General features: G+C 56.3%; 3 protein-coding genes across 11 annotated transcripts; 1 reads left to right on the top strand and 2 right to left on the bottom strand.

Annotated features, from left to right (window-relative positions):
* Positions 1-185: 185 nt before the first annotated feature.
* LOC311421467 (multidrug and toxin extrusion protein 1-like) lies at positions 186-6499 on the top strand. Of its 4 annotated transcripts, none has more exons than XM_084493388.1 (18): positions 186-497; positions 810-989; positions 1201-1302; positions 1514-1582; positions 1736-1884; positions 1985-2027; positions 2121-2165; positions 2514-2611; positions 2785-2882; positions 3378-3491; positions 3604-3671; positions 3914-4022; positions 4130-4205; positions 4284-4353; positions 4609-4741; positions 5034-5128; positions 5272-5419; positions 5539-6499. In XM_084493388.1, exons 1-18 carry the CDS (start codon positions 417-419, stop codon positions 5742-5744), a joined length of 1884 nt encoding a protein of 627 aa, XP_084349514.1. In that variant the 5' UTR covers positions 186-416; the 3' UTR covers positions 5745-6499. The 4 variants fall into 4 exon arrangements, with proteins under 4 accessions (XP_084349514.1, XP_084349513.1, XP_084349512.1 ...); XM_084493387.1 differs by having other exon boundaries at positions 750-989; XM_084493386.1 differs by having other exon boundaries at positions 747-989.
* On the bottom strand, positions 6158-12583 carry LOC311421471 (aldehyde dehydrogenase family 3 member A2-like). Of its 3 annotated transcripts, XR_014684882.1 has the most exons (12): positions 12212-12471; positions 11360-11533; positions 10938-11169; positions 10747-10832; positions 9742-9950; positions 9504-9621; positions 9232-9373; positions 8971-9137; positions 7958-8057; positions 6975-7210; positions 6660-6809; positions 6158-6550 (listed from the first exon to the last, which is right to left on the bottom strand). XR_014684882.1 is itself a non-coding variant. In XM_084493396.1 (11 exons), the coding sequence occupies exons 2-11, from the start codon at positions 11519-11521 to the stop codon at positions 6795-6797; spliced, it is 1467 nt and encodes a 488-aa protein (XP_084349522.1). In that variant the 5' UTR covers positions 11522-11533; positions 12212-12583; the 3' UTR covers positions 6158-6794. The 3 variants fall into 3 exon arrangements, 2 of the variants coding, with proteins under 2 accessions (XP_084349522.1, XP_084349523.1); XM_084493396.1 differs by having other exon boundaries at positions 6158-6809; positions 12212-12583; XM_084493397.1 differs by lacking the exon at positions 12212-12471 and adding an exon at positions 11690-12111 and having other exon boundaries at positions 6158-6809.
* A 438-nt stretch (positions 12584-13021) lies between these two features.
* LOC311421470 (aldehyde dehydrogenase family 3 member A2-like) lies at positions 13022-25476 on the bottom strand. 4 transcript variants are annotated; one of them, XM_084493395.1, is made up of 11 exons: positions 25206-25473; positions 24702-24933; positions 24523-24608; positions 18020-18228; positions 17763-17880; positions 17491-17632; positions 17230-17396; positions 16661-16760; positions 15599-15834; positions 14516-14639; positions 13022-14190 (listed from the first exon to the last, which is right to left on the bottom strand). In XM_084493395.1, the coding sequence occupies exons 1-10, from the start codon at positions 25365-25367 to the stop codon at positions 14559-14561; spliced, it is 1533 nt and encodes a 510-aa protein (XP_084349521.1). In that variant the 5' UTR covers positions 25368-25473; the 3' UTR covers positions 13022-14190; positions 14516-14558. The 4 variants fall into 4 exon arrangements, with proteins under 4 accessions (XP_084349521.1, XP_084349518.1, XP_084349519.1 ...); XM_084493392.1 differs by lacking the exons at positions 24523-24608; positions 24702-24933; positions 25206-25473 and adding exons at positions 18557-18642; positions 18748-18979; positions 19253-19458; XM_084493393.1 differs by lacking the exons at positions 14516-14639; positions 24523-24608; positions 24702-24933; positions 25206-25473 and adding exons at positions 18557-18642; positions 18748-18979; positions 19253-19458.
* Between the last annotated feature and the right edge of the window lie 1189 nt (positions 25477-26665).

Here is a 26665-nt window from a genome sequence, read left to right as displayed (position 1 = left end):
AGAGAAGGGGTCAGGCAGGAGGTCAGAGCAGGTGGTAACCACGGTCCTGCTGTGCCCAGGTGTTGCAGGTTGCAGCAGGCTGGGCCCTGCTCGTAGTTCTGGCAACACAGCCCAGGAGAGGACAGCCCCTTGCTCTGCCACATGGGCATGGAGCCCCCAGCCTCTCTGTCCCAGAGAGGGTCTGCACACACGGTGACAGCTTCTGAGCCCCCCCAGCTCCCTGCGCCGGGCCAAGGCAGGATGCTATATTTGGCCTGGCGGAGTGGTGACGGTGAAATCTGACGCTGCCGTGCTGTGCGAGGCCGACAGCTGGAGCCAATGGGGCCGGCTTGTCTTGGCCACCTCCGCTGGGATGAGAGGGGCCCAGCAACTGCTGGTGAAGCACTCGGAGTCAGGACCTGACAGCGGACGGACCCATGAACCCTCCGTCTCCGCTGGAAGAGGAGGACGACCGTCTTGCTCACCAGCCAGCGGAGCCACAGCAGAGCAGGAGCAGGGTATGAGTGCTCACGGGGGTGATTTGGGAAGTCTGAGTCCCCACACCAGCTTGGGGCAGGCAGCGAGCACCTTGCACTGCACGCCTGGGCTCCTCCGCACTGCTCGCGGTGGGACGCAGGCTCCGTGCTGCTCACAGCCCCGTGCCCTGCCCCTGCCCCTGCTCCCCATCGCTGCCGGCCGCAGGGCACACGCAGCCAGCTCGCCTGGCTGAAGTTCACGCCCCGGGTTACACATTGCTCACCCTGGAGGAGCCGTGGCACCCGGCGGTGTTAACAGAGCGCAGAGGAAGGGGTCGTTTCACTCCCTGGCAGAGCGGCAGCATGAAGCGGGCGAGCCTCCCGGAGGAGAACGGCTTCAGCGAGCCCATAGCCACCGGGCAGCACGCGCTCCCGGCCGGGGGCTGCGGGAAGAAACACCGCTGGCTTCAGCGCCTGATCCCGGACAACTTCTGGGAGGATGCAAAGAAGCTGCTGGTACTGGCGGGGCCACTGGTAAGGATCCCAGGAGGCGAGCACTGGGGCTGCACCGACCACAGCCCGACACAACGAGGAGCAGGGAACTCAGCCAGCGGAGCCTTCCAACAGCTCCTGGATGAGATGGACCCCGGGGGCTGCTAAATATGCTGCCCTCCTGTCCCCTAGCCCCGAGGTGTCCCCCGCAGAGCCACCCCTGCTCACCTCCGCCTCTTCTCTCCGCGCTCAGATCCTGATCCAGCTGATGATTTTCCTGATACACCTCGTCAGCTCCATATTCTGCGGCCACCTGGGCAAGGTCGAGCTGGCCTCCGTCACGCTGGCCATCGCGGTAAGAGCGTTGTGGGGCTGCCCAGGAGCTGGGTACCAGCCCTGACCCCACTGATGCTGGGGTGGGATATGGGGACAGAGCTGGGGCTGCCTGTGACCTGTAGGGACAGAGGAGACTTCGCACTTCTCTCTTTCCTTTTAACTGCTCTCCCTCTTTCCCTACTGGAAAGCCTTAAATACTCCCCATTCTCATTTTTTATTCCCTTTTCCAGGTTATAAATGTTACTGCCATCTCTGTAGGATATGGTTTGTCTTCAGCATGTGACACCTTGATATCACAGGTGGGTAACGCTGCCGCTTGCCCTAAAGACACGGGGTTTCTGGCATCACCAGGCACTGCAGAGCCCCAGCAGCCACCCCATAAGAGGGAGTGCTGAGCTCCCAAGGAAATTCCCAGTCCTTCCCAGCACTCACTGCCTTCCTCTGTCCTGCAGACCTACGGCAGCAAGAACCTGCTGCGTGTGGGGGTGATCCTGCAGCGTGCCACCCTCATCCTCCTGCTCTGCTGCTTCCCCTGCTGCGCCATCCTCATCAACATCGAGCAGCTCCTGCTCCTCCTCCACCAGGACCCCGAGGTCTCCAGGTCGGGTGGCCTCCAGGGGACCCTGCTTTGTCCCTCCCCAGCATGACAAGGGGATGGTGGCTGTGGTCCCTTGCTGACCGTGGCTCTCGTGCCCCCCCAGGTTAACCCAGCTCTACGTGATGGCGTTTGTCCCTGCTCTCCCGGTAAGTCCTGGGTGCTGGCCACACATTTTCCACCACTGTACCCCAACCCATGCTCAGAAGCAGCCCTGGCTCATGCCCCCCTTTGCTTTCCAGGCGGTTTTTCTGTACAACCTGGAGACAAGGTACCTGCAGAACCAGGTGGGTCCCACAGCCCCGAGCCCATGGAGGATCCTCCCGGCTCAGGGATCCCCTCAACCACACGTGGATTTTCATCCACGCCACTCCCCATGGCAAGGCAGCATTTGTCCAAGGCCCCACGGAGCAGCTCTGCCCTGGAGATCACCCCATCACACAGAAAACTGCATTCCTCTGCCTGATGGACATCCCTTCCCACGTCCCCACGTTGAGATTTTACCTTCAAAGCTCTCATTTTCCGAGCTGGAGACAACATCAGAAGTTTCCCCCCTCTGGCTGTGAAAGCTGAGGGACTGGGGCTGGCGAGGGTGTCCCCGCAGCTGCTGCAGCCCTGTCCCCTCCTGCTTGCAGATGATCATGTGGCCCCTGGTGCTGAGCGGGATCGTCGGCAACATCGTCAACGTGATCGCCAACTGCGTCTTCCTCTACGTGTTCCACCTGGGAATCACGTGAGTAGTGCCCCTAGGGGTAAAAAGGACACAAAAAAAGTGATTTTGTGGGGAAATCAGCACCGCCAGCTGCAGCTGCTGCTCATGGGGCGTGGTGGGACGCTAGGTTCCAGCACCCTGCTCCCGGGGAGGTGTGAGTGTGATGCCAACGACCGCTCTCGTTTCCTTTCCAGGGGCTCTGCCTGGGCCAACACTGTTGCTCAGTATTCTCAAACCATTTTCTTGTTCCTGTATATTGTAGGCAAGAAGCTCCACGTGAAGACGTGGGGAGGTAAGGCAGCGCTGACCGCTTCCTGCTTTATATGCACACGGTTCCTAAATCTTCCAGCACTTCTTTTGAGTGACTGCTGGTAGTCCTGGAGGGGAAACATTAACCCCAGCCCAGGAACGCAGCGCCGCTTCGGTGGCAGCTCATCATGTGAGCGCTGGCAGGGCACCGCGCAGTAATCATTAATTCTGGAGGAAGGAAACCTCCTGCCGAGGTGTTGAGGGTTCAGCCCCAAAGCCGGATGAGCACAGACCTAGGCATGAAGTTGTCCTCAGATGCTCTGCTCCAGGAGGGCTGAGCTGAGCGTTGCACTGCTCCGCTCCATCAGCAGAGCTCCTGAGTGCCTGCTCTGTGGCTGGAGGTGCCATGAAGCCCATGGGTGTTGTGCTGGGGATCTGCAAATGGGTGCTGGTGCAAGTGGTGTGTCCGGCTGCCTCGGGCACCCTTGGAGGTGACTCTTTGCCACTCTGGTCTCCATCGGGTGTCTCTGCTCCGCAGGCTGGTCCAGCGAGTGCCTGCTGGAGTGGGACAGCTTCACCTCCTTGGCCATCCCCAGCATGCTCATGATGTGCATCGAGTGGTGGACCTACGAAATCGGGAGTTTCTTGATAGGTCAGCGGGGAGGGGGGCTGCCAGGGTGCGATGGGGCACCACAGGCAGCGCAGGGGCTGAGGCAGCACTTTTGGGGGTGCCTGAACCCGGTGCTGAGCCCTCCTGCCCCCAGGGCTGCTGAGCGTGGTGGAGCTCTCAGCGCAGTCCATCATCTACGAGGTGTCCGTCGTCGCCTACATGGTAAGGGCTGGGGGTTTTAGTCCAGACCAGGCTCCCTAAGAGCAGTCCCAGCATGGACTCATAGCCAAAATCAGCTCCGGCTGACTCCGCTCTCCGCATCTCCCCCCTCCATACTCTCTCCTTGCTCCTGCCTCCCCCTCCCATGGAGACATCCTAACTTAAACCCTGCTCTCCGTCCCCCCTTGCTGCTGCTGCTGTCGCTGTGTTGGCCCCATTACCTGGCCAAAACCCTGTGGTTGCAGATCCCCCTGGGGCTCGGCACGGCTGCCAGCGTGCAGGTGGGGAACGCGCTGGGTGCCGGCGACGTCGAGACGTCCAAGAGGGCCTCGTCCACCAGCTTGCTCTGCACAGGTCAGGGCTGCTCCGCGGGAGCAGGTGGTGGTGTCATCCCCTCCACCTCCTGCTCCGTGCTCCCCGTTGCTGTCAGGATGCTCCCAGCTCTTGGTTCTGTTTTCCAGGGTTCTTTTGTGTAGCCATGGGGGCTATTTTAGCTGCCACAAAGGACGTGCTGGGATATATCTTTACCAGCGACAAGTGAGTGTCCCCAGCTCCTGGCCCAGGCGCATGGATGTTTGTTCCTAAAAGCGACCGCTGGCTCTTCTCTGTCCCCAGGGAGATCGTTGACTTGGTGGCCTGGGTCCTGCCTGTCTACGTCGTCTTCCATTTGTTTGAAGCCATGTGTGTAAGTCCCCGGGGACACTGCTACTGTCACTAGGGGACCTCGGAGTTGAGAATCAACTACCCAGGAGTACCCATCAGAAAACCCCAAGCTCATGTAAAGATGCTAGCCCTCAGGATGGGGCAGGGACACAGAAATAACCATCAGAGGCAGGGGAAGCCTTGTCCTCAGGGTCTGTCCAGCACGCTGGGGCAGCACAGGCCTGAATTCAGCCCCAGGTGCACCACATGGCCCCAGCCCCACTCCCTCTCCCCACAGGGTGCCTGCGGTGGGGTGCTCAGAGGCATAGGCAAGCAGAAATTCGGTGCCATCCTCAACGCCGTGAGCTACTACGGCATGGGCCTGCCCCTGGCAGTCGTGCTGCTCTTCGTGGCCAGGATCGGTGTCATAGGTACAAACCCCTGGGGTGGGAAGCTCTGCACCCCCAAAATCCTCTCCTCTCCTCTTGGATGGATGTGGCTGCCCCTGCACTGCCAACAGCTTGCTATGACCCCTGCCTGGCTCTGCAGGGCACACTGGGGCGGACTGGGATGGTCCCTGTAACTGCTGGGAGCCCTAAATCACACTGGGGAAAAGCATTTCTGCTGGGCAGCCCCATCCCAATGCCCCTGCTGACCTCAGTGATATCCCCGTTGGGTTTGCCCGGCGGTGGTGCCCGGCTGACACCGGCGTACCCTCGGCAGGGCTGTGGCTCAGCATGCTGGTCTGTGTCTCCATGCTCTGCACCTGCTTCATCGTCTACATCTCCCGCATGGACTGGAGGAAGGCTGCCGAGGAGGTAACCGCACACCACAGCAGCATGCCCACCCCGCCGGGTGGTCCCTGCCAGCCTTGCTGTGCTCGCAGCGGGCTGGGATAGCAAAACCCAGGGTTCTGCATCTGGGACCACGGCCATTTCCCTGTGCTCGGCTGTCCCCCCAGGCTCAGCACCGCGCAGGAGTGACCCCGCGGCCACCAGAGGAGCCACAACCAGGCCCCGAACCCCCCAGCAAGGCGCTGCCCTCTGGTACAGGACCAACCCCACCGCCCCACGCTCACCTCCCAGCCGCTGCAGTGCGGGGCTGCGTAGGTACGGCTGAGGGCTGGGGCTGTCCGCGTGCCTGCGGTGCTCGTACAATGCTGTCAGACCTCAGGCAAAACCCTCAAAGCCCAGAAGCCCTCGCTGATCCCATCACCTTCTTGTTGCAGCGGGGGTGGAAGCGCAGAACGGCGTGGTGCTCACGGCCATCACCAGGCTGGAGGGAGCCACCTTCCAGCCAGAGCCCCAGGGAGAGCCACCGGGCAGCACCATGTCCACCAAGGAGCTGATCCTCCGGCGCGGGCTGGCAGTGGCTGCGGCCATCACCGTGCTTGCGCTCGGCATTGTAATAAAGCTCATGACCAGCAAACATTGACTTGCACCTGGGACTCCAGGGACTTTGGGGACGGAGGCCCCTCCTGACTGACGGATGCACAAAGCACAGACCAGCCAGCAAAAGGATCCAGCACCCGCGTGTCCCATCAGAGCAGATGTGTTCAGCCTTTGGCAGCATCTCATCCGATCCTGCTTGGGGCCGGGCCCTACAGCTGCTCCAACACCCAAAATGTTGCTCTGGGCTGCCCGACACGCACCGAGCGTGCAGGTAGCCCCTTCCCTGCCCACGCTGCCAACTGCTGCCTGCTGACCAGAGCTGCACAGCCCGGCTCACGCTGCTGATCTGAAAAATGCCAAATAAAGAATAAACCCAGCCGGGCTCAGGCTGGCTCCTTTGGGTCCTGTGCCTGGCACCTGCTACCCTGCCCTTCGTAGTCCCAGTCCCCACGTGGCTTTCATGGTAAAGCAAGGGTTTTATTCAGCAAGGGTCAGGCTTCCAGTTACAGTCTCAGAGGTAAAAGATTACCAGTACACCAAAAAAAAAATAAATGAAATTATGCACAAGGTCACCAGCTGCTCAGGCTCTTCCTTAGAGCTGGGTCACCGCAGCTCCCCCTTGCTGGTGCCCAGCTCCAGATGCTGCGCACCAACAGTGCTGTGTCCCTGGCGCTCCTGCGGTCCCCATCCGTCACACTCATTTTGTCAGGCTTCTTGCTGCTGTGAGACAGCTTTATACAGGGATCACAGGAGACACGTTACATAGATAACGGGCCCAGTAACACGTGGCTTTCCTTTGATGTGCTTGTGGCATGATCTCCCCGCGCCCAAGAACTTTTCCATGGGTTCCTGTTTGGAGAGCAGGACAGAGACACTGCCTCCTTCCACCTGCACTGCTGAGGCAGGACCCATGGCTTCAGACTGCATCAGTCCAGCGGACTGATTACCTCTGCATTACCTGGGGTTCATTTACTTCTGCCTCATTAGTGGGTCAGATGCCTTGGAAGAGAAGAAGTTGCAGCAAGAATAGGAATGCAGGATGAGAATGATGAGTTACAAGCCCAATGTGCAGCTGAGTATAGAGCACCCCTCGTCACGGGAACATCACCTAAAGGGGCACAGAAACGTGGCTGAGTCCCACAGAGAAGGAACAGAGCCCTGTGGGGCCATCAGGGAGGTCTGAGGCAATGGTGGATGGAGGATGGGACATGGTGAGGCTCAGGGAATGCAGCTGGGAACACACTCAGGTAGAGAGCAAAGAGCCAAAGCTCACCTTTATCATCACTGCTGCCACAACCCCCAGCAGGGCCAAGAAGATCAGTCCCAAGCGGACCTTGTCAAACCGCTTCAAAATGAAGAACTTGGCCCAATCCAGCTTCTTCTGGCTGCCAGGTGGGTACCGGAGTTTGTTCATGCCCTCCATCTTCAGGTCCTTGATCAAGCAGGCGCGGCGGTGGGAGAAGGTCTCAAAGCTGTGCTTGCCGTGGTAGGCACCCATCCCACTGTTCCCTGGGACACACAACCCGGCCAGGTCACACCACAGGCTTGGCAGGCCAAGCCTCTCACTCATTATGACAGCTGCATTTCTTAACTGCTGTGTTGCAGCCCCAAGGACACAGGGAAAGCTTGCTCACTGTGCTTCTCACACTTGAAAACAGCAGCTGTACTCCCCCAGGGCAGAGAAGCAACAAGGAGCTCTAACAACCCACCAGGAATAAGCAAAGACAACTTGCTGTCTTGAACTGATGCTGCAGCTCAGGCTGGCTTTGTCCACCCACCCTTGAAATTACAAGGGCACCAGCTCTCTCCTCCCAAGGGCAAGTCCTGCTTTTCCCACTGAACCTATGCTGGGGTGCGGGAGGGCAGGGACAGGGGCTGTTATTTCACACAGAGGAATGTGAAGAGGACACACAGCAACCGGCTGTCATAAACAGCCAAGAGCTCAGCCCACTGCCCGTAGCCAGGCTGTCTCTGCCACAAAGCCATGGAGGTTCAACCAGCTGCTCATCCCTGGGCAACTGCATCCTACATGGGGGAACTGGAGCTGCACAGATGTGCCAGAGTTTTCCTCTCAGGGCCAGCACCAATGCTACTCCAACTGCTAATAAACCATTTCACAAAAGGTACCCACTCTGAAAATATATTTAATGGGGAAATGCAGCTGAAAGATACTAAATTGACAAATGGGGATGACAGAACCAGGATCAGACGCTGCTGCTGGGGCACAAAAATCAAGTATAGGTAACGGGGACTTACCCACGCCGCCGAAGGGCAGATCCAGGACTGTGGAGTGCATGAGGACGTCGTTGGCAGTCATACCACCGCTAGAGGTCTCCGATATCACCCTTTTGATCAGCTAAACCAAAATGAGAGATGGCACAGAACAGAGGAAAATCAAGGCAGGCCACCATCTCCGTGGCCTTACAAAGAGCACATGGGTGTCAGGGTTGTGCTTGTATCCATTCATACCACATCAGGTAAATATTACAGCTTCAGCAGCTGCTGCTGGTGTATTGGAGAGCCAACAGGGCTGTCCCACCAGACATGGAAACCGTGGTTGCCTACAGAAAACGCTCTGTGGGTGACACGGCTCAGGGCAGGCCTTGGTGGGACATCTCTGTCAGATGACACCTAAAGACATGGCTACGTGTGGTGGCCTTCTGCAGCTGCAGGAGCAGCCCAAAACATTGCCTGGGTCAAGGCTGGTGGAAAGGGAAGGAGCTCAGAGAAGCAGAGGCAAACACGGACACTGAAGACACACCCAGACCCAAAAGGTTTTGTTAAGGGTACCCTTAACAAAAGGATACACCCAGGGTACAAGATGTACAAACAGGGAAACAAACCTACATGTGGTTGACTCAGTTTTACATTACCTAAGCATCAGATCAGCAACAGTTGTACTAACAAAACAGAGAGGGAAGGCTCTGGTGCAGACACCTGAGCCTGGGCACAGCTCAGCCCTCCCACACGCTGTGCAGTGGTGTGGTGCCAGTGCCGATCCCTGACCTGAATTCCTGAACCGTCACCTGATCCTAAATGGGGCCAGGGGACTTATGAGGAAGCAGCACCCAGCCGAGACATGGGGAAAAGTACAAGACCAGGGCCCTTCGAGCATGTGCCTGGGCGGCTCTGGCAACTTTGAGGACATGTCTGACCCACAGGACACAAAAGCTGCAACCCACCCACAAACAGCAGCCAACAGGGCCCAGCACCGAGCCAGGCCTGGGACGGCTGCACCCAGCATCGAGCCACACAGAGCCCTGACCCACCTTCTTGTCGTTGGAGAAGACATAGAGGGCAAGGGGCTTCTCCCGACTGTTGATGAACTCAATGGCTTCATCCACGCCCTTCACTGACACAATCGGAAGCACCGGCCCAAAGATCTCCTCCTCCATCACCTTGGACTCCGCAGAAACGTCCGTCAGGATGGTGGGTGCTGAGGCAAGCAGAAAAGCACAGAGGACATGAGGTCAGCAGCACAACAGATGGGGTCCGCCACAGGGCCTCTGCCCACCACGTGCCACAGCTACCTATGAAGCAGGAGGCCTCATCCGTCTCTCCCCCGTGCGCGATCTTCTGGCCTTCCAGCAGGCTCACGATCCTCCTGAAGTGGCGCTTGTTGACGATCCTCTCGTAATCCGGAGACTTCTTCACATCTTCCCCGTAGAACTCCTGGCAAAGGCCAGAGCAGAACCAAAGCCCTTCACTCACCTGCAGCACGGCCGCGGCTCCGGGGCCTCCATGTCACAAACTGACACCTCTGAGGTGACAGTGGCCACAGCACAAGAGCCTCCGCACTCACCTGCAGAGTCGCCTTAATGTTCTCCACCACCTGGCTCTGGATGGACGGCTCGCACAGGATGTAGTCCGGGGCAATGCAGGTTTGCCCACAGTTCATGTACTTCCCCCACGTTATCCGCCTACAGCAACAGGGAGACTCAGCCCCTTCTAGTCCCCACTGCCACCCCACCGTCACCTATGAGCCCACAGAAGCCCAGACACGTCCTCCTGCCCCTTCCCCAGGCCCATGACAGCCTGACCTGCAGGCAACAGCCAGGTCGCAGTCCTTGTCAATGTAGCAGGGGCTCTTCCCACCCAGCTCCAGGGTGACGGGCGTCAGGTGCTTGGCAGCTGCTGCCATCACGATTTTGCCCACAGCAGTGTTCCCGGTGTAGAGGATGTGGTCAAATCTCTGCATCAGCAGCTCTGTTGTCTCAGGCACTCCTCCTGTGACCACCGGGTACAGCTCCTGCAGGGACAAGAGACAGACTCACACCAACCCTGACTCAAAGCAAGTACATCCAGAGAGCAGCTCTCCATGAGCCAGACCTGCTTGTGGGCTACACTGCCCATGACATGTAACTCCACTGATTGTACTGCCCCATGCGAATTAGGAAGAAAAAGAGTTGGAGGCCAGGGCTGAGTCAGGCTGTGGAGCTGCTTCCACGCTTTGAAGCCTACACAGGTGACCACCAGGCTCTTCTCTTACTCAGCTCTCTTTCCCCATGTAGAGAACGTGTTAGCTCCTGAGAGTAAACTGCACAGCAAAGCTGTGCTGCAAGTGGAACAGCCTCACTGGAACAGCGCAACTGATGTCAGACAATTGGAGAGTTAACAAAGCCCCATGCTGTAAGCACGGCAGGATGTGAAAAGTGAAGTTTGACAGCCACCAAGCAAGTCAGCCCCAAACTGGCTCAGGAAGAGCCAGGCACAGCCAGCATCTGGCACAAAATTGTGCTTACCTACAGACCAGCACCCCATACAGCAGGTATTGCAGTGAGAAATACCTGCACAAGCCTTTATGCTGTGATGAACATCAAAAAGACAGGGAGGCTATGTAGGCCCAATAGGCTACATGAAAGCAGGAAGAACATATCAGTGTGTCTCTGTACTCTAGGACTAATTCAACCCTTCCCATATCTTTCACTTAATGCCCTTTGGGAGATAGCAGGCAACTGATTCACCTTTAACACGCTGGGCCCTTTGAAAGCAAGGCAGGTGTTTCCTCAGGACAGTCCCAACATCAGGCACAGAGCCACACTCACCTGGTCCAGGTACTGGGGGAAGATATCAGCAATCAGCTGGGACGTGTGCTCACTGACCTCTGACGGCTTCACCACCACCGCATTGCCTAGGACACAAACCCAGTGCTGCTGCTTAACCTTTGTGCTCCTCTCACCTCCCACAGCCCCCACACAGACCCCTCAGGGGACCTGGGCCACACGTGGATCCCCACCTGCTGCGATGGCCCCGATCAGTGGCTGCACAATCAGGGTGAAGGGGTAGTTCCAGGCCCCAATCACCAGCACCACCCCCAGCGGCTCGGGGTAGATGTACGCCTCGTCCCGCATCGTCAGCAGGTTCTTCTTCACCGGCTGAGGGGCTGCCCAGGATGGCAGCTTCTCCATGACCAGGGCCAGCTCCACCAGCACGCCCAGGATCTCATGGCTGTACGCGTTGTGCCCGCTCTGCAATGACAGGCAGCTCACTGAGGGTGCTGACAACGGGCACCCACCTCCTGCACCCACCATAGCAGCCAGGAGAGGCCACCAAGCTCATTCAGGACCATGTGGGACATCAGGAGAAACCCGGCAGGGCAAAGGCAGCCCCATGGGTTGCTGCTTTTCCCCCAGCTGCCAACCGCCCCTGCGCACAGACCTTGTGCAGATCCGACTGCAGGGCCGCCAGGATCTCCTTCTCCTTCTCCCGCACCATCCGCTCCAGGTTCTTCAGCTGCTGCAGCCTGAACTCCAGCGAGCGGCACCGTCCCGAGCTGAAGGCCACCCTGGCCCTCCCCACGACCTGCTGCATCCTCTCCATGCCCGCTGGGCGCTGTGAGGAGAGCAATAAACTCATCACACCGCAGGGCCCTGGGCAGACTGCACAAGCTGCCAGGAGGCAGAGGCAGCTTCTCCAGTGCTGGGAACGCTCAACACCGGGCCACCACTGAGAAATGTTGCACCCAGAGCCAGGCTGGGATGTGCTCACCTTGTTGGGTGTCCCCCTGCTCCCAAGGCAGCCACACAGAGCAGCCCACCCTCCTCCTCACTCTGAGGGCTCCTTTCACAGCAGCTTCCAAGGACAGCTGATGAATCTCCCTGCAGCTGCTTCTTCCTGGCCTAAATTACCTGCTACCCCCTCCTCTGCTCACAGGTGTGCTCCAAGGAGCCGTAACATGGAGATCACTGTGTCCTGCGTGGCAGCAGCTGCAGACTGAGCTGCGTACCAGCAACCAGCCCACTATGGCACAACTGCAAGGCCCTTGCATGACACCACCATTAGGAAACATCATGGAGGCTTCATCCTGCATCCCAGGGCAGCGTTTCGGCTTTACTTGTGACGAGAAGTTTGCTCACAATCCCTGCCTCATGAAATGAAGTTCTAAGGTTCCCTTGCACCCACTACAATCTGCCCTTCCCCATTCTCTGCCACCGTTGCACAACACCAACCTGAGGCCAACCAAGAAAGAAGATGACTCATTAAAAAAAGGAAGGGAAAAATGAAAGTTACCTTCAGAGCAGCTTCTCTCCCAGCTGGTCTCCCAGTGCAAGCACGAACAGGGACAAGCCCTTCCCCTGACACAGCTGGAGTGCTCTCCTCCCACGACAGGATATCTGGCTCTGGCCCAGGGCTTAGATAACAAGGCACCCTTTACCCAGATATATCCTCGTGCTGCGAATACACAAGCCTTGAATCGCAGCTTGTTGCTCTGCACGGGAGGCAGCACTGCTCCTTTTTGTCACTTGGGTTCACTGAAGCACCGGGACAGGCAGCAGGGACCCTCGATGGCCTCTCCAGTGCAGGGCGCAGCCGCGCTGCTGCGTGTTGTTTGCCATCAAGAGGCACGCAAGCAGCCGTGCTCGTCCCAGGAGGACTGGCGGTGCTGCGATGGCAGCGTTTCAGCTGGGGCAGTGACTCAGAGGCCTGTGCCTGTTTGCAAGACCACGTGGCTTTGCTCTGATTCAGAGCATGAAGCCAGGGGATGTTTTTGTGTGCTGCTGCAGCTGTCGGGAGTCAACAACACAGAGCCTGCGCTATCGTCCAGGTGAAAGTAAATCCCAAACTGGCACCTGCGGGTGGGAGACACAGGATGGATGGATTTCCACGGGGCAGGAGCAGAAATGGTCCAGCCAGTCATACTGATCGTTCCCCAAGAGCAGGGAGACCACTGCGCTGAGGATCTGTGTTTCTGTCCTAGGGCACGTCTGTTAATCAGCTTGACACCTTGCAACACGTCTGCGATGTTTGGCCAGCGCCAGGAGTGGCAGAGGACAGGCAGGATTCCACAGGAGACTGCAGCGACTTAACACAATTGCTTCATTATTTAAGTTCTTAGCGTTTATTTTGTACTTGCAAAATATATAATTAAAAATAGTTATTGTATGGATTTTCACCAGACATGAAGAAATCCCACCTCCTGCACAGTGAATACAATTTTCTAAGAATTACTTCCTCTTCCTTTCATCACTTTAAATTTTATTTAAACAACATTTACTAAGTCCTTTCATCTTAAATTTCTCCAGTATTGTCTCCCCAAGCTAGAACAGGTCCTCTGTTATAACCCAGTGCAAGATTATAGCAGACCCAGAAGTTCAAACACAAAGGAGTACACGCACTTCCTGTAATCGTTTCCCCTTCAAAGACTCCAACCAGGAACAGGTTTTTCATGATTACCACTTCTCTCTACAGGCCACGAAGTTTGTTTGTTTCTTGTTTTTTTTTTTTTTTTTTTTTTGTACGAGCATAAGATATTCTTATTAGTAAAATATGAGCAGTGCATATATCTTCTTTGTTATCTTCTAATTGTCAAATAATTGTTAAGAGGCACGTGGTGAAAACCAGAGCCCCAAAAAGGGTGGCAGCCTGCATCACCTGACCAGCTACGGATGATTCTTGCTCATAGGGACCTGGGAATATTTCACCTCAATTAGAAGGCAAGCTTGGTTTATTCATAACCTTCACTATGGGCACAAATCATCAGCCAGCACAGCAGGAGCACAGCCTCAGACTTGTCACCAAGAGGGTGGCTGTTTGGAGCACGACAGAAGAGCAACCATCCCAAAAACTGCAGGGAAAACGTCAGCCCAGCGACAGCTGAAACATGAGCTCCTGTTTGTCACTGAAGGAAGTGAAGCAGTTTGGTGTAAGACACAGGGTGTGTGTTCCTGGAAGCTGTGCTCTGCACGGCACGGGCTGGTGGTAGGTACTGGTGTTTCTTGCTCTTCTGTTCTCCTTTTGAGAGCTTGTACCCAAAGGTCCCTTTCTTTCATTACGGCCTTTTAGTAAACATGAGTCCAAGGCTTCTCTCTGTTTAGTGCCTTCCCAGGGCTACTCTTTGTGCTCAACAGCTCACTGAAATAATCCAGCTCAAAAAGGAAAAAAAAAAAAAAAAAAAAAAAAAAGACTTAAAGAAACAGACACAAAGTGAGCACTCAGAATATCTTGCACATGGGTTACGGTGTCTTCTCCTCTCTTCACTAGTAAGCCATCTGTGAAAGCAAAAAACACCACCGTCCTGTGATGAAGTTGTTGAAACAAAACCATTTGTCTTTTTAGAACAGCATGAAGCAAAGCCCCTTCCTTCCCTTCTGCTTCCCCAGGGTGTCACTGGCACCAGCTCACTCGCCTCCTGTCCCCACGGCATGCACACACTGCTGGTTATCTTGGACAACGAACGAGCTCTGACTGCTGCCAGGGAAAGCATTGCTCTCTGGTGCCAGGGGGAACCTCTCCAAGCCCCACATTCACTACTCTAACAAAGCTTCGCCCAATTTCAAACCAGGTCTGCACACAGGAAAAGAAAAAGATGCCTACCTCACTGTAACAGCAACAGCAGAGCTCTGAAACCTGCTGCTCCTTAACACCCACTGAGCCAGCCCAGCCGCTGAACAGCCAGCACAATCAAGAGAGCTTTTCTCTTCAGCACAGACTGGTGACTCTGAGAAAACCCAAATGATTTCAAGATGCTGTGAGTTCCCCCTCTTCACTGAGAAGTCTTTCACCTAGGCAGGGCTTGCTTCCCTGGCTGTTACTGCAAGGCCTGAGCCAGTTGTTGGCTCTTGCACTTCCTCCTGCACTCAAATGTGGAGAAAAGTGATTTCCTCCTGCTGGTTGGGCTCCTGCACCTCCCCTCACAGCAGTAACAACACGGAACAACAAACTGCCATCTCCTTTTTGAGCAATGGCTGCTCCCTTAAGGCTACTACATCCCCAGGGCAGGGCCAGGAAGGATGCTCAGCTGAGCTCTGCAAGGAGCAGCCACACAGGCATGCATAGCGCCTGGTCTGCAGCCACAGAGAACCAACGTGAGGCAAGCTTGGAGTTTCAGATCTTATTGCTCCACCTCAGGAGGCATCCTGAGTCCTCCAGCCGCTGCTAGCAGGCTTCTGCTTCCTGCACAGACGTGAGGACATCCAATCCTTCCTCATTACCCAACTGGAAACAGGGGAGGGAAGATAAATAACTGAGCTGAGGTCAGAAAGGGGCTGCAACCAGGCAATGAACAAGAGCTTGTCACAGACCCCAGCTTCATATCACAGCCCCACCTATGCACTGCCCTGCTGAAGTCACACCTAATGAAATCAAACCTAAGAGACCTGCCCAAAATACACCAAACTCTGTGTACCTCTGCAGGGAGTTTCTCAGAGGTGTCACCACCCAGGGCAGAGCAAGAAATAGTACAGAAACCTAGGAAATTCCTCTAAGGACATTCCTATTCTAGATATCATATGCAAGAGTGAAAACAGATTTTAGTAATTTCAGATAGGCCAGATATCGTGTCAGGACAAAAAAAAACAAACAGGCCAGGCTCTAAGAAAGGACTGCAATTGCAAAACTGGTAGCAGATAAGATGAATTGCACATGCACTCGGGTAGAGAGCAAAGAGCCAAAGCTCACCTTTATCACCACTGCTGCCACAACCCCCAGCAGGGCCAAGAAGATCAGTCCCAAGCGGACCTTGTTAAACCGCTTCAAAATGAAGAACTTGGCCCAATCCAGCTTCTTCTGGCTGCCAGGCGGGTACCGGAGTTTGTTTGTGCCCTCCATCTTCAGGTCCTTGATCAAGCAGGCGCGGCGGTGGGAGAAGGTCTCAAAGCTGTGCTTGCCGTGGTAGGCGCCCATCCCGCTGTTCCCTGGGACACACAACCCGGCCAGGTCACACCACAGGCTTGGCAGGCCAAGCCTTTGGCTACTTGTGGCCACCAGCATGGCAAGCAGGAACACAGGAAAGTTTCCATTGCTGGCCAGCTGCAGTGCAAGTTATCTACCCGCAGTTTGGCTTGCTGCAGGTCTAAAGCATAACTTTTTCCCTATATTCCTGCTGGGGGGCTGTGTCCTTCCTCTCCACAGAACCTCTCAGTCTCTAAGATGTCCATCTGCACTCCATTTCCCATCTTCCCCACTCTCCTTTGACCGCACAGACTCCAGGATTTCAGTGTGTCCCTGTAGGTGCTGTTCCCTATGCGTCTGAGCCATGCCCAGCACTCCCCTGGATCTTGATCCCTCCCTCAAAACGCCACACATGCCTCCGAGACCCGATCCATGCTGTATGAAAAGGGTTTCTCCTGAGCTCCCTGGCAGAGTACACTTCTGCTTCTCAGTCCCCACACAGCATTTGATGGTCACAGCAGAAGAACGCTGCTGCCTCGCCACCAGTTTGTGAGCATCGTGACATCCAAACCCTTTTCTAGAAAGCTCAACTAGCTTCCTGGAAAACTAATAGAAAGAAATTAAATGAATCTGCACTAAATGCTTCAATCCTCCCAACAACACATACCAAACATACTTCCCTCTCATGGCCCCTCTCCTAAGGGACTTGTAGGATTTGTTGTTGTTACTGAGACCTGCTATACAAAGACCCTTCACATGTGACAGACTCAGAGTACCGGGCACACGAACCACTGCAGTGCTGTGGCACAAGCACCAAGTCACAACACTTCAGGAGCCCCAGAAACTCACCGACACCACCAAAGGGTAAGGTTGAGAGGAAGAAATGCATGATAACATCATTTCCAGTAACGCCCCCACTGGAGGTTTCTGAGATGACTCTCTTGATTACCTGACAGAAGAAAAAACAACAACAAAATTACAAAGGCCCAGCAGAGACCAGACGTCATCAATCAGCACTGGGAAGGGAGCCATGCGACAATAGGCCCTTACTTTCACTTTCTCTGGCTGACACCTCAGACAAGCCCTCTCCACACAAGACTACTTGAAATGGAAAAGCTGGAAACACAAGAACCCTCCTCCACAGCAAAACATTCAAAGTCCCTAGGATCACTGCATGGTGACCTAGATTCCAAGCAGGAAATTCAGCCTTTTATCTACCCCTGTTTCACAACACCATGTAGATCCTGAGTGCTTCAGCATGTGCCCTGGGGGCTCTGGCAACTCTCCCTGCGGACACGCCTGTCCCACAGGACACAAAAGCTGCAACCCACCCACAAACAGCAGCCAACAGGGCCCAGCACCAAGCCGGGCCTGGGACGGCTGCACCCAGCATTGAGCCACACAGAGCCCTGACCCACCTTCTTGTCGTTGGAGAAGACATAGAGGGCAAGGGGCTTCTCCCGACTGTTGATGAACTCAATGGCTTCGTCCACGCCCTTCACTGACACAATCGGAAGCACCGGCCCAAAGATCTCCTCCTCCATCACCTTGGACTCCGCAGAAACGTCCGTCAGGATGGTGGGTGCTGAGGCAAGCAGAAAAGCACAGAGGACATGAGGTCAGCAGCACAACAGATGGGGTCCGCCACAGGGCCTCTGCCCACCACGCGCCACAGCTACCTATGAAGCAGGAGGCCTCATCCGTCTCTCCCCCGTGCGCGATCTTCTGGCCTTCCAGCAGGCTCACGATCCTCCTGAAGTGGCGCTTGTTGACGATCCTCTCGTAATCCGGAGACTTCTTCACATCTTCCCCGTAGAACTCCTGGCAAAGGCCAGAGCAGAACCAAAGCCCTTCACTCACCTGCAGCACGGCCGCAGCTCCAGGGCCTCCGTGTCACAAACTGACACCTCCGAGGTGACAGCGGCCACAGCACGAGAGCCTCCGCGCTCACCTGCAGAGTCGCCTTAATGTTCTCCACCACCTGGCTCTGGATGGACGGCTCGCACAGGATGTAGTCCGGGGCAATGCAGGTTTGCCCACAGTTCATGTACTTCCCCCACGTTATCCGCCTACAGCAACAGGGAGACTCAGCCCCTTCTAGTCCCCACTGCCACCCCACCGTCACCTATGAGCCCACAGAAGCCCAGACACGTCCTCCTTACCCAGCCCCAATGTTTAGCCCCTGCCCTGGGCCCATGACAGTCCAACCTGCAGGCGACGGCCAGGTCGCAGTCCTTGTCAATGTAGCAGGGGCTCTTCCCACCCAGCTCCAGGGTGACGGGCGTCAGGTGCTTGGCAGCTGCTGCCATCACGATTTTGCCCACAGCGGTGTTCCCAGTGTAGAGGATGTGGTCGAATCTCTGCGTCAGCAGCTCCGTTGTCTCAGGCACTCCTCCTGTGACCACCGGGTACAGCTCCTGCAGGGACAAGAGACAGACTCACACCAACCCTGACTCAAAGCAAGTACATCCAGAGAGCAGCTCTCCATGAGGCAAACTTGCTTGTGGGCTAGGCTGCAACCTGGGCTCCTTCTAACAACATGAAACTCCACTGATTGCACAGCCCCATACAAACTAGGAAGAAACTGAGTTGGAGGCCAGGGCTGAGTCTGGCTGTGGAGCTGCTTCCATGCTTTGAAGCCTACAGCATGGGTGACCACCAGGCTCTCCCCCGGCCTGGGGCAGCTGCACTGGGGCAGCCACGAGATACCGACGAACAACATACTTTATGCAAAGCTGCACTCACCCGGTCCAGGTACTGAGGGAGGATATCAGCAATCAGCTGGGACGTGTGCTCGCTGACCTCTGACGGCTTCACCACCACCGCATTGCCTAGGACACAAACCCAGTGCTGCTGCTTAACCTTTGTGCTCCTCTCACCTCCCACAGCCCCCACACAGACCCCTCAGGGGACATGGGCCACCCATGGGTCCCCACCTGCTGCGATGGCCCCGATCAGTGGCTGCATGACCAGGACGAAGGGGTAATTCCAGGCGCCGATCACCAGCACCACCCCCAGCGGCTCGGGGTAGATGTACGCCTCGTCCCGCATCGTCAGCAGGTTCTTCTTCACCGGCTGAGGGGCTGCCCAGGATGGCAGCTTCTCCATGACCAGGGCCAGCTCCCCCAGTACTCCCATGATCTCATGGCTGTACGCGTTGTGCCCGCTCTGCAACGACAGGCAGCTTGCAAAGAGTGCTGACAGCGGGCACCCATGGGTGGCCCCTGAGCTCATTGAGCTGCACAAGCGCCGTTCAAGGCCAGGTTCACCGGGTCCTGGCCATGCTGATCCCGTGGGTGCCACCCTGCCCATGGCAGGGGGTCGGAGCTGGATGGTCTTTAAGCCCCCTCCCAGCCCAAGCCCTTTCACCACTCAACGATCAAGATAAAGCCCAGAGGCTGCCGCTTTTCCCCCAGCTGCCAACCGCCCCTGCGCACAGACCTTGTGCAGATCCGACTGCAGGGCCGCCAGGATCTCCTTCTCCTTCTCCCGCACCATCCGCTCCAGGTTCTTCAGCTGCTGCAGCCTGAACTCCAGCGAGCGGCACCGTCCCGAGCTGAAGGCCGCCCTGGCCCTCCCCACGACCTGCTGCATCCTCTCCATGCCCGCTCCCCGCTCGGGGCCGTGCGGGCAGTGCCGGTGTCCCCCTGTCCCCTGCCCCCTGTCCCCGTCCCTCCCTCCCCGGCCGCTCCGCCCCGGAATGGAAGCGGCGCGAGGGGCGGGGCTCAGAGCGATGGGGGCGGGGCTTTGGCTGCAGGGGGCGGGGCCAGCGCGGCTTTTCCCGCGGGTCGCGGTCGTGGGTCGGCAGCGCCGGGGCAGGGGCAAAGTCCGCCGGGCCGGGTCCCTTATCTAGCAGGGGAGATGGCACGGGGCGGCCTCTCCCCTGTCTGCCGTGGCATCTCGGCCTTGAGCCGTGGGGCCCTTCCAGCTCCCCCTGCTCCGGGGGGACGCAGAGGCTGCGGTCGCTGGCAGCCAAGGAAGAGCCGGGCCCTGAAATCACACGTGGTGGGCACGGGGGCAAAAGAAGCAAGAGCAGGGGACTGAGCGGCGAGCAGCGTAACCTTGAGGCAGCTCTCATGTGGTGAACGCGAGTCACACATCCAGGGAAGGGCGCTGACCCAAGGTCAGGCTCATTCCCGTGAAATCAGTCCCGCAACTCCCAGGAACTGCAGCGGGTTACTGGGAACTTACTGCAGAGGTGTTACTCACTGTCATCTCAGATGGCGCACTTCCTCAGGCAGCATACCTGACACTCTTACAGAGGCCGTATGTATTATTGTGAAGCTCCGCAGCCAAAACCATGCCCAGCTAACTCTGCACCTGCTCGCTCACCTCGCTGCCATGCAGGGCCAGGAGCCAGCTGCTCATGCCCCCAAGATGGGGCTGCAGCAGAGCATTTGCTGCCCAGCAGCTCCCAGGCACCCCGCATCTACGCCCAGATCCCCCTGGACCCCTGCTCCCCTCACATCAGCTCCATCTCCACGCTGTTTTCCCAGATCAGTGTCTCTCCAAGGGCAGGACACAAGCTTAAGCCCAAGGCGCTGTGCCTGAGCTGCCGCTCCCCCCGACACAAAGCCTGCCTTTCCTGCAGCTGGGTAGTTTTGCAAACAACTTGCGGGTTGTGGCTCAGCCAGCACACGACCATTTCACAAGCGATTGCACAAACCTCATCAGTAACCAGCCTGCGGTGGAAAAGAGTGATAAGCAACTGCCCATACTTGCACGCAGCAGGCACAATGTAAAGAAAACCAGGCTGGGCTTGGTGGCTCCTTTGCACTGTGATAGATGAAAAGGAGCTGGGCTCACACTCAAGACAACACAAGGAGGAAAAGTGGGAACTTTTCTCATAGGAGCAACACCTTGTGAACACGCTCTCCTTGATCCTATTTAGTGCGCTTGCACACAGGTTATGTTGAAGCTCTGTCCACGTGCCGTGCTACCTGAGAGTCCAAAAAAAAAATTAGACAAGGGGTTCGTCCTACTGCAGCCAGAGGAAGAGTCTGTGAACTCTGGGAGTAGAGCATTGCGCTGTGTCCTGGGTGTTAGCGCTGCAATGCATCCTCTGCAGTGAGCACACCCACAAGAGGGTGTCTGCAGGAACACCGAGACCATTACTTACCTGTGCTTTCCACAGTGGCCGTTTTCCAGTCTGCTCTCCTGCTTGAAAATTCTCCCCCTTCAGCCAAAGGATTTCCATGCCACTGCAGTGCTGCTCGTGCTTGGCAGCACACAGAGCAGGCAAACATCGCAGCCTGCATCTCATCCTGGGGCCCAAGACTGCTACCGGGCCATGCCCTCACAGAAACTTGAGGCTCCTCTGTACTGACAGGAGTGACAGAGCAGTGCCGTGATGCCATCCTGGGAGATGGCCCCTTGGCCTTGGCAGGGGCATCTTTTAGCCAGCTATGGACCAGAAACAAGCTGAGGTTGCTTTATGTGTTGCAAAATACCAGCTGAGTCTCCTGGAATGGTGCCGAGTGAGAACTTATCTTGTGACAAGCATTTCTAAACAAATAATGCTGACTTGCAGCCCTGCTGTACTACCATAAGCCAAAAAAACCCACCCAACACCAAAGGTTTATTGCCCATTGAGACACTTGTTCTCTTTCTATGTTATATAGAACGTTTTATGAAATTCATTAGTTGGTGAAATGACAAATCTACCCAGACTGTTTAGGTATTACATGAATAGTTAAACATCCAGATTCACGTTTTCCAGTACAATACAAGAAAGATGTCAGGCATGATGATTATCAATCCCATTTTGAACTAGCAGAAACTTTGCCTACAAAGATGTGGCAGAAAGGTGCCTTATTAATAGCCCTGCTGTTTGAAAAGCTGCAATAAATGTTCATCTCCTACACATGGTATCTTTCATATCTAATGAGCCACAAACATGAAATTCACAGAAATCACTTCAACGACAGTCCAACTCGGACCTTGCTAAACCGCTTCAAAATGAAGAACTTGGCCCAATCCAGCTTCTTCTGGCTGCCAGGTGGGTACCGGAGTTTGTTCATGCCCTCCATCTTCAGGTCCTTGATCAAGCAGGCGCGGCGGTGGGAGAAGGTCTCAAAGCTGTGCTTGCCGTGGTAGGCACCCATCCCGCTGTTCCCTGGGACACACAACCCGGCCAGGTCACACCACAGGCTGTGCCAGTCAAACCTTTGGCTACTTGTGGCCACCAGCACGGCAAGCAGGAACATAGGAAAGTTTCCATTGCTGGCCAGCTGCAGTGCAAGTTACCTATCCACATTTTGGCTTGCTGTAGTTTCAAAGCTTAACTTCTCCCCTATATTCCTGCAGGGAGGATGTGTCCTTCCTCTCTGCAGAACTTCCCGGTCTCTAAGGTGTCCATCTGCACCCTCCCTCCAGCAGTTACTGCTGATCACCCTGGTCACAACTAATGCTTTGAAAACACCTTTCACATTAGCCTATGCTACATGCTTCAATCCTCCCAACAACACATACCAAACATACTTCCCTCTCTTATTCTCTCATGTTTCCTCTCCCTTAAGAGACTTGTAGAATTTGTAGTTGTTACTGAGACCTGCTATACAGAGGCCCTTCACATGTGACAGGCGCAGGAGTAGCTGGGCACAAGCCAACCACTGCAGTGCTGTGGCACAAGCACCAAGTCACAACACTTAAGGAGCCCCAGAAACTTACCAACACCACCAAAGGGTAAGGTTGAGAGCAAGTAATGCATGATGACATCATTTCCAGTAACGCCCCCACTGGAGGTTTCTGAGATGACTCTCTTGATTACCTGACAGAAGAAAAAATAACAACAAGAAGATAACGAGGGCCTAGCAGAGACCAACAGGTCTCTGCCATGGAACAAAAAGCTCTCACTTTCACTTTCTCTGGCTTACATCTCAGACAAGCCCTCTCCACAAAACACTAATTGAAATGGAAAACCTAGAAACACAAGAACCCTCCTCCACAGCAAAACATTCAAAGTCCCCAGGATCACTGCATGCTGAGCTAGATTCCAAGCAGGAAATTCAGCCTTTTATCTACCCCTGTTTCACAACACCATGTAGATCCTGAGTGCTTCAGCATGTGCCCTGGGGGCTCTGGCAACTCTCCCTGCGGACACGCCTGTCCCACAGGACACAAAAGCTGCAACCCACCCACACACAGCAGCCAACAGGGCACAGCACCAAGCCGGGCCTGGGACGGCTGCACCCAGCATTGAGCCGCACAGAGCCCTGACCCACCTTCTTGTCGTTGGAGAAGACATAGAGGGCAAGGGGCTTCTCCCGACTGTTGATGAACTCAATGGCTTCGTCCACGCCCTTCACTGACACAATCGGAAGCACCGGCCCAAAGATCTCCTCCTCCATCACCTTGGACTCCGCAGAAACGTCCGTCAGGATGGTGGGTGCTGAGGCAAGCAGAAAAGCACAGAGGACATGAGGTCAGCAGCACAACAGATGGGGTCCGCCACAGGGCCTCTGCCCACCACGCGCCACAGCTACCTATGAAGCAGGAGGCCTCATCCGTCTCTCCCCCGTGCGCGATCTTCTGGCCTTCCAGCAGGCTCACGATCCTCCTGAAGTGGCGCTTGTTGACGATCCTCTCGTAATCCGGAGACTTCTTCACATCTTCCCCGTAGAACTCCTGGCAAAGGCCAGAGCAGAACCAAAGCCCTTCACTCACCTGCACCACGGCCGCAGCTCCGGGGCCTCCGTGTCACAAACTGACACTTCCAAGGTGACAGCGGCCACAGCACGAGAGCCTCCGCGCTCACCTGCAGAGTCGCCTTAATGTTCTCCACCACCTGGCTCTGGATGGACGGCTCGCACAGGATGTAGTCCGGGGCAATGCAGGTTTGCCCACAGTTCATGTACTTCCCCCACGTTATCCGCCTACAGCAACAGGGAGACTCAGCCCCTTCTAGTCCCCACTGCCACCCCACCGTCACCTATGAGCCCACAGAAGCCCAGACACGTCCTCCTGACCCAGCCCCAATGTTTAGCCCTTGCCCTGGGCCCACGACAGCCCGACCTGCAGGCGACGGCCAGGTCGCAGTCCTTGTCGATGTAGCAGGGGCTCTTCCCACCCAGCTCCAGGGTGACGGGCGTCAGGTGCTTGGCAGCCGCTGCCATCACGATTTTGCCCACAGCAGTGTTCCCGGTGTACAGGATGTGGTCAAATCTCTGTGTCAGCAGCTCCGTTGTCTCAGGCACTCCTCCCGTGACCACCGGGTACAGCTCCTGCAGGGATGAGCGACAACCTCACACCGACCCTGACTCAAAGCAAGTACATCCAGAGAGCAGCTCTCCATGAGAGAAACTCGCTTTTGGGCTAGGCTGCAACTTGGGCTCCTTCTAACAACATGAAACTCCACTGACTGCACAGCCCCATACAAACTAGGAAGAAACTGAGTTGGAGGCCAGGGCTGAGTCATGCTGTCAAGCTTCTTCCACACTTTGCAGACAACAGCATGAGTGACCACCAGGCTCTCCCCTTCCTCAGCTCTCTCTCCCCACCTAGATAATGTTTTTAGTTCCTGAGAGCAAATTGTACGGCAGAGCCGTGCTGCAAGTGGAACAGCCTCTCTAGAACAGGGCAACAGATGTCAGACAATGCTTCAGCTCCTTGCGGTATATGAGCATGTTGGGGTTCCTCTGGTCTGGAGCAGCTGCACTGGAGCAGCCACGAGATGGCGTGGAACAACGAGTGCAGTGCAGAACAACACTCACCTCATCCAGGTACTGGGGGAGGAGATCTGCCAACAGCTGGGATGTGTGCTCACTGACCTCTGACGGCTTCACCACCACCGCATTGCCTAGGAGACAAACCCAGTGCGGTTGCTCAACCCTTGCAATCTTCTCACCTCCCATGGCCCCCACACAGACCCAGACCCCATGCAGGTCCCCACCTGCTGCAATAGCTCCGATCAGCGGCTGCACAACCAGCATGAAGGGGTAGTTCCAGGCGCCGATCACCAGCACCACCCCCAGCGGCTCGGGGTAGATGTACGCCTCATCCCGCATTGTCAGCAGATTCTTCTTCACCGGCTGAGGAGCCGCCCATGATGGCAAATTCTCCATGGCCAGGGCCAGCTCCCCCAGCACTCCCATAACCTCGTGGCTGTACGCGTTGTGCCCACACTGCAATGACAGGCAGCTCACTGAGTGTGCTGACAGCGGGCACTCACCTCCTGCACCCATGGGTGGCCACTGAGCTCATCCAGCTGCACAAGTGCCATTCCAGGTCCTGGCCATGCTGATCCCGTGGGTGCCACCCTGCCCATGGCAGGGGGTCGGAGCTGGATGGTCTTTAAGCCCCCTCCCAGCCCAAGCCCTTTCACCACTCAACCATCAGGATAAAGCCCAGAGGCTGCCACTTTTCCCCCAGCTGCCAACCGCCCCTGCGCACAGACCTTGTGCAGATCCGACTGCAGGGCCGCCAGGATCTCCTTCTCCTTCTCCCGCACCATCCGCTCCAGGTTCTTCAGCTGCTGCAGCCTGAACTCCAGCGAGCGGCACCGTCCCGAGCTGAAGGCCGCCCTGGCCCTCCCCACGACCTGCTGCATCCTCTCCATGCCCGCTGGGCGCTGCGGGGACCCGGAGCCTGCCCGTGGGTGCCTGCGAGCCCCCGGCACCCCCTGATGCGGGACGGACCCAGCCCCGGAGCCGCTCCCCGGTCCCCGGCGAATGGAAGCAGCGGGCTTCCATTCAGGCGGGGCTCGGGGGGCGTGGCCTGTGCGTTAGGGGGCGGGGCCTGGGGCTCGGGGGCGGGGCCTGGGGACAAAACTCGCGGGAAAAGGCCCCGGAGGAGGGGGCGCAGCGGCAGCGCCCGCAGCCCCCGGAGGGTCCCGGTCGGGGCCGAGCACCCCGGTGCTGCCGGTGCCGGGTCCCCGGGGGCTGTGCCCGGCCGGGGGAAGGCAGCGGCCCCGCCTGGAGGCAGTGAAGGTGGGAGCTGTTTCTGGGAAAGGCAATACCGGCAGGAGAAGCATGAGGTAAGCAGTGCCGGAGGTTCTCTGATCGCCAGGAGTAGGCACAGAGCGGCAGGAGAGGTTTGATTGAGAATCTGCGCTGCTGCCCCTCTTCCCTCCTTGCCTAGCAGCCTCTAGCTCCAGCTCCCCTCCTGCAGTCAGCTCTAGCAAGGCACCGTTGTTGATTCCCTTCCCCAACAGCAGCCAGTAGAGCCTGCTGAAGGAGGACCTTGCCTTACAGGATAAGATATGCAGCGTTTGCTTTCAAGAGTCCACCGAATAAAGCAGCTCTTCTATACATATTTTATTAGCTCACACACCACCCTGACATAACCAAGTTTTTAGCCAGGCTGGCAATCCTAAATTCCCACTTAAATGTGTATCCTGTGTACAGCTCCAAGTGTTTACTCCTAAATTACATCATCTGGGTGGTGGCACAACAAGCCAGGCAGATACAAAAGCTCAAATAACACTCCATCAAAAAAAAGCAAGTGCAGAAAACTAACAACAGGGAGGAGCTTTAAGGAACCTACAAGAATAAATGTGTCTCAGTTCATTTATGGCATCACTTGTTTTGAAAGCTACGGCTGATCTCACATTTGCAAGAACAAGATACTCTGCAGTACAAAGCTGTGGTCTGTGGGCTGCATTGTAGACATAGCTGGAGCACGGAAAATGTGAAAGAGCCACAAAGAAACAATGAAAATGATTGGCACGAAGACTGCAACAAGACTCAGCAGCACCACTGGCATTTCATTTGCTTTCAGCTGAAGGGGAGGGGGGAGCCTGCCACATACAATAGGCTATTGAAAAAGGTGTTTGTCCAAAGCAGCAGTGCCAAGAGTCAAGGAGACTGGGCTCCAACTGACTTCAAGAGAAGGGTTACTGAGATATACTTCCTTGAC

Source organism: Aythya ferina, assembly GCF_964211825.1.
Source record: "Aythya ferina genome assembly, chromosome: 19".
In the NCBI taxonomy this organism is placed as follows: Eukaryota; Metazoa; Chordata; class Aves; order Anseriformes; family Anatidae; genus Aythya; species Aythya ferina.
Note: the sequence above shows the minus strand (reverse complement) of the source record. Positions and strands in the feature narration are given on the sequence as shown.

Bases quoted from the DNA above. Each gene is read 5' to 3' on its own strand.
- LOC311421470 (XM_084493395.1), bottom strand. From the start codon at position 25,367: ATGGAGAGGATGCAGCAGGTCGTGGGGAGGGCCAGGGCGGCCTTCAGC. The intron at 24,609-24,701 runs GTGGGGACCTGC...TTTGTCTCCTAG, and splicing joins GATCGGAGCTATTGCAGCAG to GCAATGCGGTGGTGGTGAAG. The intron at 17,397-17,490 runs GTAGCTGTGGCG...TGCTTGCCTCAG, and splicing joins TGAGGCCTCCTGCTTCATAG to CACCCACCATCCTGACGGAC.
- LOC311421471 (XM_084493396.1), bottom strand. From the start codon at position 11,521: ATGGAGAGGATGCAGCAGGTCGTGGGGAGGGCCAGGGTGGCCTTCAGC. The intron at 8,058-8,970 runs GTGGGTCAGGGC...ATTTTGGTTTAG, and splicing joins TCTTCTCCAACGACAAGAAG to CTGATCAAAAGGGTGATATC. The intron at 7,211-7,957 runs GTAAGTCCCCGT...TGTGTGTCCCAG, and splicing joins TCTGCCCTTCGGCGGCGTGG to GGAACAGTGGGATGGGTGCC.
- LOC311421467 (XM_084493386.1), top strand. From the start codon at position 417: ATGAACCCTCCGTCTCCGCTGGAAGAGGAGGACGACCGTCTTGCTCAC. The intron at 5,129-5,271 runs GTAACCGCACAC...CTGTCCCCCCAG, and splicing joins GGAGGAAGGCTGCCGAGGAG to GCTCAGCACCGCGCAGGAGT. The intron at 5,420-5,538 runs GTACGGCTGAGG...TTCTTGTTGCAG, and splicing joins TGCAGTGCGGGGCTGCGTAG to CGGGGGTGGAAGCGCAGAAC.